At 32.8% G+C, this 15,136-nt stretch overlaps 1 protein-coding gene across 1 annotated transcript in view; it reads left to right on the forward strand.

Annotated features, from left to right (window-relative positions):
• LOC106469690 (folliculin-interacting protein 2-like) overlaps nt 1-15,136 on the forward strand; it is a 43,078-nt gene that overhangs the window by 15,125 nt on the left and 12,817 nt on the right. The window contains exons 7-9 of the mRNA XM_013930198.2: nt 4,945-4,997; nt 5,358-5,537; nt 12,657-13,922. Coding sequence (XP_013785652.1) covers nt 4,945-4,997; nt 5,358-5,537; nt 12,657-13,922 — 1,499 coding nt within the window. The remainder of the gene's footprint in view (nt 1-4,944; nt 4,998-5,357; nt 5,538-12,656; nt 13,923-15,136) is intronic.

Here is a 15,136-nt window from a genome sequence, read left to right on the forward strand (position 1 = left end):
TTTTAGCTTTTTTTTTTAGCTTTTTTTTTTAGCTTCATTATTGAAATACTGTGGTAAGTTTTCTAGTTAAATTATGAAATGGAAGTTTCTCAATACCCCTTCCAGTCACTGTTTTTGCTACAGCAGCTTTCTTATGGTTAGATATATGTTGATTTATAATTATTATCACTTTTATTTGGATGTATTATCATACTTTTATTCATTTACTGAAACACACATTTTTGTCATTTTTGTTTGAAAGTACTTATTTACTAAATACATCTTCTGAGCAAAATTAATTAAGCTTCTTGATGTAAGTAAAGCATGTCTTGGAAAGTATTGCAAATGTCTTTTTGTGCATTAGCAAAAGCAATAAAGTTTCTTTCAGGTATATATGCAAAGATTTATGATTTAACTTTTTTAAAATAAAAATGGCTGATTCATATACATATGATCTTATGTTGTTCAAAATAGTAGCAATGCACTCCATTTCTTGTTTGTTTTGTTTGATAACTGGTATATTCTGACTGAATCACATAGTATTATTTAAAATCTGATGTTTTAGGTTATTAGAGAAGAGCTAGAACTTTTGCTTAACACTATTTTATCTCTGTTATATTAATATTTCAAAGCAGTTTTCCTGTAGTGTAGTGGGCTTTTGAAGGTTATTTGTATTCACTAACTCAGGTGGAATATGAAATGTAAGTGTCCTAGTGACAGACATTGCAGTTTGTGTATGCACTTTTGCATTGAATCAAAAGTTTGACTTTGAATGAGAAATAAGAGTTACATTTCGAAGAAGAATAGTCATATATAATCAGTAGAAGATGCAACTAGTGTTTTGTATATCATGTAATTCAAGTATACTATCATTAAAAGTATAGATAAAAGAAAACTTCAGATCTCATGCATCACTTAAAAACTATTTTGTTTCAAATTAAAAATAAATCGTTACTCTGAAAGATCATTGCAAATAATGCTATATTTGCCTACAAACTATGTATAAGATAAAAAGTATAAAACAATGAGAAAAGTAGAGATTAATTTTTTCTTGAAAAACTAAAAAAACTTGTTTTTTGAATCTTGGAAGAATTTCAGTTTTACACCTTTAGTCAGAGGTTTTACTTTGTGGTAGATTTAGTACAATGCTAAAGTAACATTTTTGAGTTGGTCTTTTTATACTAATTGTGTGTATGTTGGGTGACATCAAGTAATTTATAGTTATATTTATGATGTGTGGTTCAAATAAAAAACTAATGAAGACGTGCAAAATATTCTTGAAAACGGACGTTGGAGCTTTGGTAACAAAGACAAAGAAATCAAACTAAAACTAATAAATTATAATGAGTTTGGATTATCATTATTAGTAATAAAAATTAAACATCAGTGTAATTTATGCACTTTATATTTGTGATGGAATAAAATAAAATAAATATATTAGTTAGTAAAAGATAAGATATAAAACTTGTATTTATAAGTAGAAGCATGATAATTAAAGGTATTATCTTTTATCTGCATTTTAGGATTTTTTTTCTCTTAAAGACTAGTGTTTCAGTGAATTTTCTTTTAATGTATAAAATCTTTTTTTTTGTTTTTGGAAAAAAGGAAAAACTGTAAACTTGATGCAATAATTGAGGGATTCATGTGTTTTGCTGCACTTTTGTTTTATGGAGCTCATATTTTATATTGTGCTAGTATGTTCTGAAATTTATATATAGAGGTAATTTTATTTCCATTTTGTTATCACTTTTGAATATGGAAATAAAAGGTATATGGGGATATGTTTTTGAAGTAATAAGAATGAAGATGAAGAAAAAGATATGACCCACAAAAATTTCTAATAAGAGATAAGAAGAGGAATTGAAAATAATAGGAAGAATAAATTTGGGAGGAAGATGAGAAGAGTATTGGAAGATGTTGAAATACATAAATAGTAAAAATATTAAAGAACAAGTAGGTTTAAAAACTTTGCAGAAAAGGGTAGAAGAAATAATTAGGATAAAGATGGAACAAAATATCCAGGAGAATTGGAATGCAGCAGTATTTATTGTACTACTGGAGAGATGCAATATTTGAGATAACGAGAAAAAAAATATATGGACAAGAAGAAGATACAGAAATCTTCATAGAGGACAGAAAAAGTGAAGTCTTGAAGATCAGAAATGTACAAGTTTAAGAAAAACAGAAGATATAGTGGAGTATATATATGAAAATATAATTAGATTGAGGAAGAGGAAAGAAATTGGGAAGACAATTAAAGTAAAAATATAGAAATGTGCAGATATATTGAATAATTTGTTAAAGAAGGAGAGAAGATGAATTAAAATAGTAATATATATATATAATAAATTATAGTAAAAAATATAAATAATGTTACTAAGTTTGATAAAAACGTGTGTAAAAGAATAAAACAAATATGAATAATATGTATTGTAAAAAATTATATACAGCCTTTTTAAAAAGAAAGTTGTCTGAGGAAAGTATAATCGATTCAGTTTTGTTAGCACTAATTATGCCTAACTTTTCATGACGCACTGCTTTAATGAATGTATGTTAGAAAGGCCTTGACAAATTCTGGTTGCCATGGTGCCTGAAAATTCTATTATGGCAACTAGTATTTTCTCCCATTTTGTTCATGCATAGGGATGTGCTAAATAGAACTTGAATCTAGAAATGTTCTGGACTCTGGTCTGGAACTATTTTTGTTTCTGGGATTTTAATGGTGGATTCAGCAATTCTTCATATTTGTTTCAGGAATGAAGCACTGTGGGTGCATGACATGTTACTAATTTTGTGGCATTTTGTTTTTATTCTTTCTTTCAATTCAACACCAATCGATGTGCATGTTTAGACTCGAATGAGACCAAAAGCAGTTAATTCAGGCAATACTGTCAAGTGGTTGTTGATATGATGTGATCATGAAAATGCACTCATTGCTGTGAAAGTAAATAAATATAGCCCCCCATTTTCTAGTACAAACAGTAGTGAAGTTAGATAGGACACAACAAAAGCTTTTGCTTATCATTGTACAGTATTGTAGTGATGAGTAGATTAGACCTGTTTGGGCTATCAATATTGCAGTGATTATTTCTATTCTACTTTCATTCATTGCAAGAATTCACCTAAGTTATAGTTATTTAGTCTGTTTTAATAATTGCACATATTGAAGTTTAACTTTAATATATGTTATATAATAAAGTTTAATTATGAACCCTTTGTTTTTTAGTGTAAAACTGTATGTCTCGTACTATAACCATATAACTGACTCAAAATATATTCCATAACTCTTCTATATTGGACCTGGCTCCTAGATCTGAAAATGTTTATCAATGCATGTGTTAGCATATTGAAGTATTATTCTTGTTTTTTACCTGCTATGCCATTGGTCCTGAAATTATACAACTAACAAAATATTAATTAGTGGTGAAACAAAATGACAAAATTCATGAAAATAAATACCCAGAGCAAATGTGAGCCATATTCATATATTTACAGTGTTTCAAGCTATATAGAACTGTAGGTCATGTGTAAGTGCTTGGGTAAAGTCTCTTAAGGCATCTTCTTGGGATTTGTACTGACAGATCTTGTATGTGTCCTTAAAAAGCTAAAATAGCTGAATTTGCAGGTGTTTGGGCTAGCTTGCTATTATAAAAGTTATAGCACAAAAGAGTAGTTCCCAACCTTTTTCACTCCACAGAGTGGCAAAATATTTGTAAAAAACATAGGTCCATTAGTACAATATAAGCTATTCCATATCATATATGACATATAGGTATGAAATAAACAGAATGTAGACAGATATTTGTAGGGTTGTAAAAACAAGTTTAAAGGATTAAGAACTTTGATACTATGATTTTTTTTTTATATTATTATTATTAAAAGATTATGTGGATCAGCACCGGTTCATGAACCAGTGGTTGGAAACCACCGTTAATGTAGAACAACACTAAAAATATACAGATTTCTAACACAAAACATAGTGAAAATGGAAAGAGCTAAATCCATACACACAGTTTGATCTTTTTTTAAAAATAAATTTGCCTTGTATTTGAAACGTACAAGAGGATGTGATTATAATGTTTGTATAATGAAATTAAATTGCACTTTATAATGACTGTTCCAGGTTCATCGCTACCCTTGAAATTACTTTCTCCATCACTGATTGCACTTTGATATCATGTGATCATTAGATTACACACAGTTGTTTGATTCTGTAATTTTCATTGTGACAAGTTCCTGCTGACAATATTGTAGTCAGTCTTAGACCAATTATAATTTCATAATTTACAAAAACTTTCCATTATGCATGGATTTTAACTTCCAAGACCATATATAAGCAGACTAAAGACAAAAAATTTATTGGAACTGTACTGATGAACTTGATAGGTATGTAATTGAAAGGGATTGGTATGATTGCAGTCTTAATGGTCATCTTTCTTGTAAAAACAGTCATTGAATCTGAGGTTTAATTTGAAATTTACAAAATCTAGGCTTGTAAGTCTACATCAGTTTCAAATTCATGTTTATTACCTTATTACCAACTTCAAAACCAGTTGATGTTCTAAACACACTACAATGAAAAATTTTCTAATTGCACGGAAAACCTTGGAAGCTTCGTTTTTCAGACTTGTATCAGGGTTCAACGTCTTTTAATTAACTGTTTCATTATATGAATATCCTTTTTACAGAAAAGCTGTGATATATTCCTCTAGTCTTAAGCCTATCCTTGGTCTGGAATTTGAATCCAATATATAGGTGCTAAACATGTTGCCTGGGGGAGCTAGTTCATTGCTGTATATATATATATATATATATATAAATTTATACAAGGTACAATTAATGTTGTCTATATGTAATGTTGAAGCATTGAGAAAAAAATTATAAAACGATATGTGATAGTGTATTTTATGGGATTTAATAAAGTTTTTAAAATAATAAAAGAAGGAAATAATTTATACTTTTTAGGTGGATGTGCTGGCCAGGTCTCATCCATACAACCCATTGTGGATGCAGTTAGGGTAAGCTTTAAATAAATATTGCATATGTAGGATTATCATGTTGCAACTTTTTTTGAATGATAATTTTTTGTTTTATATTTTCCTCAATTTGTTTTCCCCACAAAAATTAGTTAAGATTTCAAGAAGAGGAACAGCCTTTGTTAACCTTAACCTGATTTGCCATTTTTTGCAACAAAAACAAGTCTTAGGGGTCCCAAAACAAGCCACTCTCTAACCAACTAATGTTAAGCAATGCATTTTGTTAAAAATCTAGTAAAACAAAATAGCAGAAATTATTAAACAGATTTTGTTTTAAAGTTTTATTTTAAATGATATTCTCTAATGACTAAATAATAATTTTACCATTTATTTATTCCTAAGGGACCTATATGGAGCTATTGGAAGTCCAACAAAATTAGCTAAAACTGTTATCAATGGGAAAAAAACTGACATTATTATTCGTTTCATTTACATTTTGAGCTATTTCATACGTTGCAGTGATATTTGTGAGTATGACCAAGAGTGGCCTGAAGCTGATGTGGTACTACAAGAAAATAAAGAGTAAGCTAAATGAACTTTATTACAAAATTACTTAAAAAGTAAGTCTTAAAAATACTTTTAAATGATTGCTCCATAACAAATTTTAAAAAATCATCCATAAAACATTTTGTTAAAACTTGCCATTATTTTGTCTTTTTGATCTAGTCTTCTTGATTATTTATTTTTCACGCCATAGTCTTCTTTAAGTTTAAAGTTTTATTAGTAATTTTTACTCCCAAATGTACTTTTTAGATTTTAGAATTTAATATGTATATGCACTTATGAACATTTGTAGTTTATTATTATTTGTTTTTTGTTGTTTTTTTGTGAAAAAATAGTTAATAAAAATGAAACAAAAAATTGTATTGAAAATGAGGTTGATTTCAGAAATGTTATGGGTAGATTTAATTTTGTATTAATTATAAGAGGTTGTGCTGGGAATACCAATAAATAAATGTATGATATTGTGAAAAGAGATTAATCTGGCATTGAAATTATAAAAACATCTGTTGTACTGTGTAGCTCCAAAGCTGTGAAAGGAATTTTAAACATATGACTGCGTTAAGTGTGTCTAAAGAAATATTCTCTCAGAGCAGTGGTGTTAACTGGTACAGTGGCCATCTGTGGCTCAGCATTAAGTTGGAGGACCTATAACATTACAATTTGTGATTTATCCCTACTGGGGACACAGTGCATAAAACCCATTGCATAGTTTTGCACATAAACAATATCTGTTATAAAATTGTTCTCACACCAGATTTACTGTTTAAGCCAAGATTGGGTTGAACTTTATTTTGTTAAGTTAAAGACTATGATAATTATATATGGGGGGGATAGATTATGACTTTGAAGGTTAGCAGAAAAAAGGTAGTTAAAAAAAAGTCTTTTGAAAGATTATTTTTTTATTTATAATCTGTATATTTGTCAGGAATAGTTGAAAAGTGTTGTTTCCTACTTGGTTCATTGTAAAATAAGTGAGATCCATAACTTTTGTTTTAAGGTTCTTAAAGCTGCCACATTACGAAACAGAACTATAGATTTATATATTCCTAACAGTTTGTATTTCTTTTACAAATATTTTGCCAGTCTGTGGAAAAGGCTGGAAACTACTAGATTAGCACCTTATGCTTTTGCCTGATGACACAAAATTCTGGATTATTTTAACTATTATTTGTTATTTATTGTAGTCATAGAAAAAATAATAATTCTTTAACTTTCAGTTACAATATGTTGCAATTTAATTGTATACTTTGTTTTGTTTCACAAAAAAAAATTTGATAATGTTAAGAGAATGTTACCAATAACTTTTTATAACAAGTTACAAATTATGAAGTTAAAATAAAAACTGCTCAATAAAATATTTTTTATTATTTTTTAAAGTTCTGATACGATACCCTACCTCCTCTCACATAATAGTTTTTTCAATTAATGCTGTTATCTATTTATGCAATTTTTGCTTGCCACTAGCCTAGATGCTCCCACCTACCCTCACATGGTATGGCTGCACTGTATCATACAAATGAGTATGCAATGACCCTCCATCAAGAGGAGTAACACACCCTGCTGGTGCAGGTGACTCCCTCTATACTGTAGGACACAATCCTCACTTTTCATTTTGGCATTCTTTTGTGCAGTTGTGCTTGTTTCTTACTCAACTTTGCTTTCATTAGTGTGCATTATTGATTCTTTTTTGCAACTTCTGGACAATTTAGTTTGTTGTCTTATCATTTTTTTGATCACTTAGTTTTTGTGGAATTTTTTTTTCCATCCCGATTTTCCACAACATTAATTCTCAATTCAGTGTCCCCACAATGACTTCAGTTGGCCTCTTGGTGTTACTCTCATTTTGTCCACAACAGCTGAGTTTTCCAATTCCACGCTCTACTGTTTCTCTTCAGCTTCTTACATATTCTGTTGTGTGGCAAGATCCTTTGCCTGCCATGTTCATAACCATGGTTTGTGGTTCCATCATTATATGGATGACAGGCTACTTCTGGCTCCATCCCTACAAGACTCTCTCACTCACACACATTTCCTCCTACAGGAGACTGCTTGTGTGGGTTGGCTGATCAAGTTGGAGAAGTCCTTTCTCACCCCATCACAGTACATGATCCATTTGGGGGTGCTTTTCAACTCCTTCATCACTTGAGTCCAGCATTCTCCTCTTTGTTTGAGGTTAATGAAGCTCATGGTTTTCATGGAAACTCTTATACCCTGGGGTTGTGCATACCTCTTCAATGGAGGTTGCACAATTAATGGAATGTCACTCAGGATCCCTCCAGATCGATTTTACCTGATAGATCAGCAAAGACATCAACTCGGCTGGGATTCCTTTGCCTCCTCCCTGTCCTGACTTGTACCTGTTTACAGATGTTTCTCACAAAGGATGGGGGCTATATATGGATTCTCGGGAGGTTGCTGACAGTTGATAAGTGGTTGAATCTTCTCTCCATGTCAATCTCTTGGAGCTTCTTACCATTTGTTGGTTTTATTTATTTCCTACCTTCTGTATGAGGCTGTTTGGTAATGATCTATTCCAATAATTCGACTGTTGTCTCTTACACCAGTTGACAAGGAGGCATCCATTTATGTTCTTTTTATTTTCAAACATTAGATCTCCTTTTCTGTGCCCAATATCAGCAATCCTCCTTCTGGCTTGTCTCAGGTGCTCTGAATCTTGTAGCAAATCAGTTATATTGTTAAAATAAGATTCTGCCCACAGAGTTGTCCCTAGCTTCCCAATGTTTTCAGTGGTTATACTTCCAGTTTGGTACTCCTCTTCTGGATATATATTCTAGACATCCCAATTTCAGACTAATCCTGTGGTCTCTGGTTCCACATCCTTTGGGTATGGATGCCTTCAGGGAGGATTGGACCAACCTTTATGTCTATCTTCCTCTTTATGTTCTCTTACTGATCCAAGCTACTCTGTGTCAAGTTCTTCTTGTTGCCCTGTTCAGCTGTGGTTTCTGATTCTGTTCCTCCTCCAGTCGTCCCCTCCCTTACTTCCATTTTGTCACTCCCTTCTCCAGCAACTTCAATCGGGCATGTGTCATCCCGCTGTGGCCACACTCCAGCTTCACTTGTGGTGTTTGTCTGGTCCTTGCAAGGCAATCCAGACTCTATGCAGGTAGCCTTCCTTCTTTCCTGTTCTGTTTGCCCTTCCTCGTTAACTATTTACCAGAGAAAATGGTGCATTTTCTGCCATTGCTTCTTGCCCTCTCACCCTACTGTTCCTCACCTTTCTAAATTACTTACCTGGCTCTTCAACAGTGGTTTGTCGATGTTCACTGTTGCAGGCTACAGAGTGGCCTTATTAAATATCTTTTGTTTTCCCACTCCCTCTGCATTTTTGCCTCTCCCATTCTGTCTCTCCTGCTCTGCTCCTTTTGACTTATTCATCCACCCCTTCCTGGTTGGAATCCTTAATGTGGTTCTCCATGCTGTTATCCTTTCTTCATTTGAACCTTTGGCTACCTGCTCTTTGTACCACCATTCCTTAAAAGCATATTTTGTATTCCTTTTTGCATGTAGATGTCATCGGTCAGATATCTTCGCTCTTAACATTTTCTTATTCTTTATCACCTTTATCCAGATTGTAGTTTTTCACCGAAACATCTGCTGCATGTGAGGGGGATATCACCTTCACTTCTATTCCCCCCTCCCCATTCTCATTTGTATTCTCACTATGATCCAGATCATCTTCTTTGTCCTGTACATGCTCTCTGTAGTTATGTCACCTGCACTACTTCCTTCAGTGATTCCCATTCATGCCTTTTTTATCCCATGGGATTCTTCCTCTACCTCTGGTCTTTCTGCAGTTACCCTTAGGGGTTGGTTATGCCTAGTTATTTGGCTGGCATATGTGTCCTTTTCTGAGGATTCCCAATGCATTTTCCAGGTCTTCTTACACCAAATCTGTCACCTCACCCTCTCTCCAGCTTCCCACTTCCATCATCCATTGGAGGAGATTATACAGGTTGGCATGTGGGCCACACTGCATACTTTTATTGCCTACCACTTACATCATTTGACTGTCTCCTCCTCATCTGGCAATTGATTACCACCCATTGCCATTCTCCACACCTTCTTTCGGATGTGAGAGAATAAGTTCTTTCCTTTTATTTCTTATCATTACAGTGGTCCTTTGTTAATTTTTAAAACTTGCCTGTTAAGGTATACTTTTACTGAAATCTGCACTGTATGGCCAATTTCGATCTCTAATGCTCACTGATAAGAAGGGGTGTCCCACAAGACCATTAAAGGTTCCCTTGTAGTGTCTTGCTTCATAAATATGGCTCAAACCAGACTATACCAACTCATGGACTATAATGAGTAAAGCAGTGTCAGAATTGCTGCTTGTCCATCTGACCCTGGTTGAATAAATCAGGATTGGTCTGCTTTTCAAAAATAGGGTTTTCGTGGTCACTGATTGCACTGTCTTAGGGTGTTGCATTCCTCCAGACTCTTCACCACATTGTTCACCCCCCACTTCCATTGGAAAATGGGAGTCCTTGCCACTTACTAGTCTCTAGATGCTGGGTGGTGGACCATGGAGGCATCCCCCTGAGTGTTACTGATTCCAATCAGTCGAAAGTAGGGTGATGATATTCTGTTGTTGTATATGGTGTGTATTCTCCTCCTACTGTAGATTGGATAATAAATTCCCAGTGCCACTAGGTTTTGTACTGGAGTTGACCCACCATGGTGAATTCCCCCTCCTTACCATTGCCTGACATCCTGGCTTGGTGTTTGTTGTGTACTGGGTCTGCACACATGTGCCTGCTCTGGGTTTTTGGAATGGAAGTTAATTTCCCTTTCAGTTCCTGGGCTTGAGGTGAAAATGGTAAGGACCATCCTCCTACTGCAGACAGGATGACAGATACTCAATGCTGCTTGGTTTTGGACTGGATTTGATCCACTGATTGCAGTCTCACACACCCTAGCCACTCTACACCATCTGGCACCTCCACTTAAAGATTGAATGTGCATCTTTTCCACCCAATTTTGCAACATGTATCTTTACAACATGTGAAGAGTATACGTGGTATACTTGAGGTGTGGTTTCCCATGGATGTGACCCTGTACATTGGGGTTTCACACTCCATGAGTTCTCTTTGGGTACCTTCTGAAAGTAAGGTATCGTATCAGAAGTTAACATTTTCCAACACTGAAAATGTATTTCTGATAGTTACTTACTTTTGCTCACACTTCCCACCTGTCCTCCCCACTTCAGTGCATCTTTTTTTGTCTAATCTTGAAGTGATGATTGTGCTCTACACTAAAGAGGGAGTCAGCTATGCTAGGTGGGTGTGTTGCATGCTGTAGCACAGCCATAAGACTTGAAAACATGTGAGGGTAGGTGAGAGCGTCAAGGCTAGTGGTGAGCAAAAATTGCCCAAATAGAGAGCAGTACTAATTGAAAAAAATCTATTATGTGAGAGGAGATAATTATCTTTCAGAAATAATCTTCAGTGTAGAAAAAGGTTCACTTTCGCTTACTGAAGGATGGAAATCATTTTCTTTGAAAATGACCAACCACTTCAGTTATATGTTTTTTTAATTCTACCCAATATTTTAGCTTACATCTTTTTCCAAGGGTATTTGAGCCTCACAGGTTGCAAAATTGATTTTATATTATAGTAACCAAAAATAATATAGAAATTACAACAATTTATTAGAATGTTGCATAGTGAAGTGTGCTAAAAGCATTGTTAAACAGGTTAGAGTTGCTGATCACAAAAGTAAAAGTAAAAAAATAAATCTTTGGTATATGGAATTATGGACTCCCTTCTTGATAATAAACACTCTGACATAAAGCTAACACTTACTCGCACTGATAATGTCCAGAAGTCTATGCCTTTTCTTGATGCCATGGTTACAATTGAAAACAGCAAATTTATTACTACTGTGTATTCCAATCCATGCATTAAACCCATTATTCTACATTATAACTCAGAACATCCACCAGCTACCAAATGGGGTGTCATTATTGGTCAACTTAATAAAATTGTAAAATCCTTCAACACCATGGCTGGTAAGACATAAGCCAGTATGAAAGTTCAAAAGCTTCTGTTGTTCATTGGCTATCCATAGAGTTTTGTTACTAAAACATTCAACAATTTTGACTCACAAGAATTTAACAAACAACAAAAGAAAAAAGGAAACCACCATATCAAAACACTGTTTCATGGGTTATGCCCTTCATGGATAAATCTTTTAACTACTTGTCTTCATATAGTGAATAGAAGATCTGGTTTGAATATGAACATCATAAAAAACAGGTAAAAAACTGAAGGATAATACTTACTCATTTAGCCTTCAATAGCAACAATCCATGCAAATCCAAAAAATGCTTTGATAAGATCAATGGCTAAGAGAAACCCTGCACACTTAAGAACACTGTCTTATGAAATGACATGTACACAATGTTCAACCACATAAACAGGTGAATCCAGTCATCCAGTACATGATCATTTCAAAGAACATATTCATATCGCTGCAAATCTTGGCAACAAAGAAGCTACCACTGAGCATTATATCAGTTCACACGGTATAATTAATGTAACACCTTATTGGATCAAAATTTTAGAGATTTGTGACAATATTTTTGACAGGAAATTTAAGGAATCTCTTTTGATTCAGTCCAAATGTCCTTCCATTAACAGATAGAATGCCTGGCCCCTATATAACTGGTATTTTTTCATGTAAGATTTATTTTAATTTTACTTTTGTTATCAGCAACTAACCTGTTTGACAATACTTTAAGCACACTTCAGTATGTGCCATTCTATTATATTGTAGTTTTATATTCTTTTTGGTTACCATAATTTAAAATCAGTTTTGTAACCTGTGACATTCAAATACTCTTGAAAAAGATGTAAGCCAAAATGTCGGTTAGCGTAAAAAACATTTATCTGAAATTGTTTGTCATCTTCATTGAAAAGGCTCAATAAAATATTAGAATTTTTATTAAATAAACTATGGCTGCTATACTAACAACAAATAAAAATGGTATAGTTTTTGTAAATATTAAGATTTACTGATAAGATATCAATCAAAATATTGATATAAATTTTCAGTTGTTAACTACTGTCTTTTTTTTTATTTTGTTAAAAATAATTCTCTTTTTTTTTTAAGGTATCATTGTAACACAAATCTAAATGAACAAACTATAAGTCTCACTCAAGAAAGTGATACAAATTCAAGTTTCTATGACAATCAACATATATTTCAATATTCACCTGATGAAAGGGATTCACTTGGAAAGTGCCAAAATATTCATAGAATAACACATAACTCCAGTAAAGAGATACTCAATCATCTTGAAAGAGAACAAATTAAGACAATCCCAACAGAACTTTTATGTAAATGTGAGACTATGAAAGATAGATTTTGGATTCATAAGCATCAGTGTTGGAAATCTTGTAGAAATCTTGTATCTCAGTGTTCAAAAGAAGACTTGAGGCACAGAACATCTGTGAGTGATTCAGAACTTTTTTTGAAACATCATAATGGTTTTACACTGATTCCAGAGAATATGAGCAGAAACAGTGCTGTGTTTATGGTGGGGGAGATTCCCCTAGTTTCTAAGCAGTGCAAGGAGACACAAGAACTGTGTAATGGACAGTACTCAAGAGACAAAGAAGTAATTTTCTTGGATAGCTTGGGCTACAGCAGCATGGAAGATGTATCAGACTCTACAGAATTTAAGGAAAAAAGAGAAGTTGTTGATACGACGGTAAATGATGCCTGTAAACATGTAGTTGATTTAAAAGAGTTTGACAATTTGACAGTAAAAGAATATTATCCTCCTGAAGTAAAAGTTGAACATGTAAAAAATACATATGCAAGTGCACCTTCAAAACATCCTAAAACTATTCCCATTCATAAAATTCAAGATATTTTGTTGTTTAAGTCTAACGGTGTCCAAAATTTTACTCAAGAATCTGGAGATTTTTCCAGTTTTGATGTAAAACCCTTACTAAGAAACATAGATTTTGATAAGGACACAATAAATCCTGTAAGGGAAGTTCAAATTCTGCACAAGAAAATTGGGTCAGAGACCATTGATAAGACCAAGCAATACTTTCAGACATACCACGGTTTGAGGTTTGCCTCTGAACCAAAATGTACTTCAGATGTGTTCACTGGAGATTATGTGCTAGAAAATTTGACTCAAGACAGTCATAAGATTGCTAAAGCTAAGGAAAAGTTATTAACATCTTGCCATTGTAGCTCAGGCAAAACTAAAGATATGTTATCTGTAGATTCCACTGCCCATGAGGAAGGTTATCAAAGCTTGGATGAGAAACCTCCTGAGAACAGAAATGCTTCATTAGGAGCTATCTTAAGGTCACATGAAGAAAATCCATTAGAAGGTGTAATAGAATTACCACTACCTCGGTATGTAATATTTTCTTGTTGTTGAAGTGTTAAAAATCAATTTATTCATATCTCTATGGGAAGGAAAATTATTATGAGCAACTGTAGTTTTTTTTCAAGTTATTGTTTTAAGCACTATGTTTTTATTTTATGAAATGCACATACTTTAACATGTTTTAATAGTAAAGCATTGGGTGTATAATTATTGGTAGTTTAGCTATGATGTAATAGATAACTATATGTCATTGAAAGTCACCCTGTATACCTTTTTTTAACAATATATTTTTATGTATTTGCCAAAATGGTTTCTTTCATAAAATGTATAACAATTATATTGTCTTAGTTTGCAGATTTCTTTAAAAGCTTTTTTTAATCTTGAAATATATAGTATAATAATTGAAATCTGACCAGACTTGTTAAGATTTTTTAACTTGATAGGTAATAGACCTATGTTTAATATGTATCTCTTATTTCTTTGTTGTTTTTTTATATATATTTTATTTTTGTGTAAAGAAGTGGGGCTAAATATGTTAATTTTATCTAGCAAAGACATAAGTTATATTTTTTACAGATTTTCTTATTGAAATTTAAATGTATTTAAAACTACTTTTTAATATTAAACTTGAACTTTGGATATTGGGTACATTTTAATGTAGTTAACCACATAAGGATTTTGATGTGATATATATAGCATTACTGAGATATATATATACCTCTGTTCTTCAAGTAAAAAAATAAAAACAGATGATTAGTTTTTTACCAAAAAAAGAGAGAGAGAGAGGCATCTGAAGACTTGAGACAAAAAGAAGAAAAAAATGCTGATTGAGTTGGTTTATTATTTCATTCTCCCTTTAATCAACATTCTATCTTTTCCCAAGTGTAGGTCATTAAGAAGGTAAAATTTAGAGGTTATTTTAAATATCACTTAATTTGGACAAATTGGGAAGGGTAGTTGATGTAAGGAAATGAGTATATGATGTAAAAGGTAACTTCTTCATTAACTCTGCTATATTGATTGAGATTTGGAACTTTTCTGTGCTATGTCGTAGGTAAATTATTCTCACAGTGTATATGATGCATGTGTATTGACAAGTGATCCCCATCTTCTCCATTTGGAAGTAATAGCAAGAAACCATAGTCATTCATAGCCATCATCAGTGCTATTGTAAAGTGAACAAATTTAGTTATTTACAGCTTGACCATTTACTTTCAAGGCAGTACAAGTTGAGGTATAG

Source organism: Limulus polyphemus, unplaced genomic scaffold, assembly GCF_000517525.1.
Source record: "Limulus polyphemus unplaced genomic scaffold, Limulus_polyphemus-2.1.2 Scaffold3614, whole genome shotgun sequence".
NCBI lineage: Eukaryota > Metazoa > Arthropoda > Merostomata > Xiphosura > Limulidae > Limulus > Limulus polyphemus.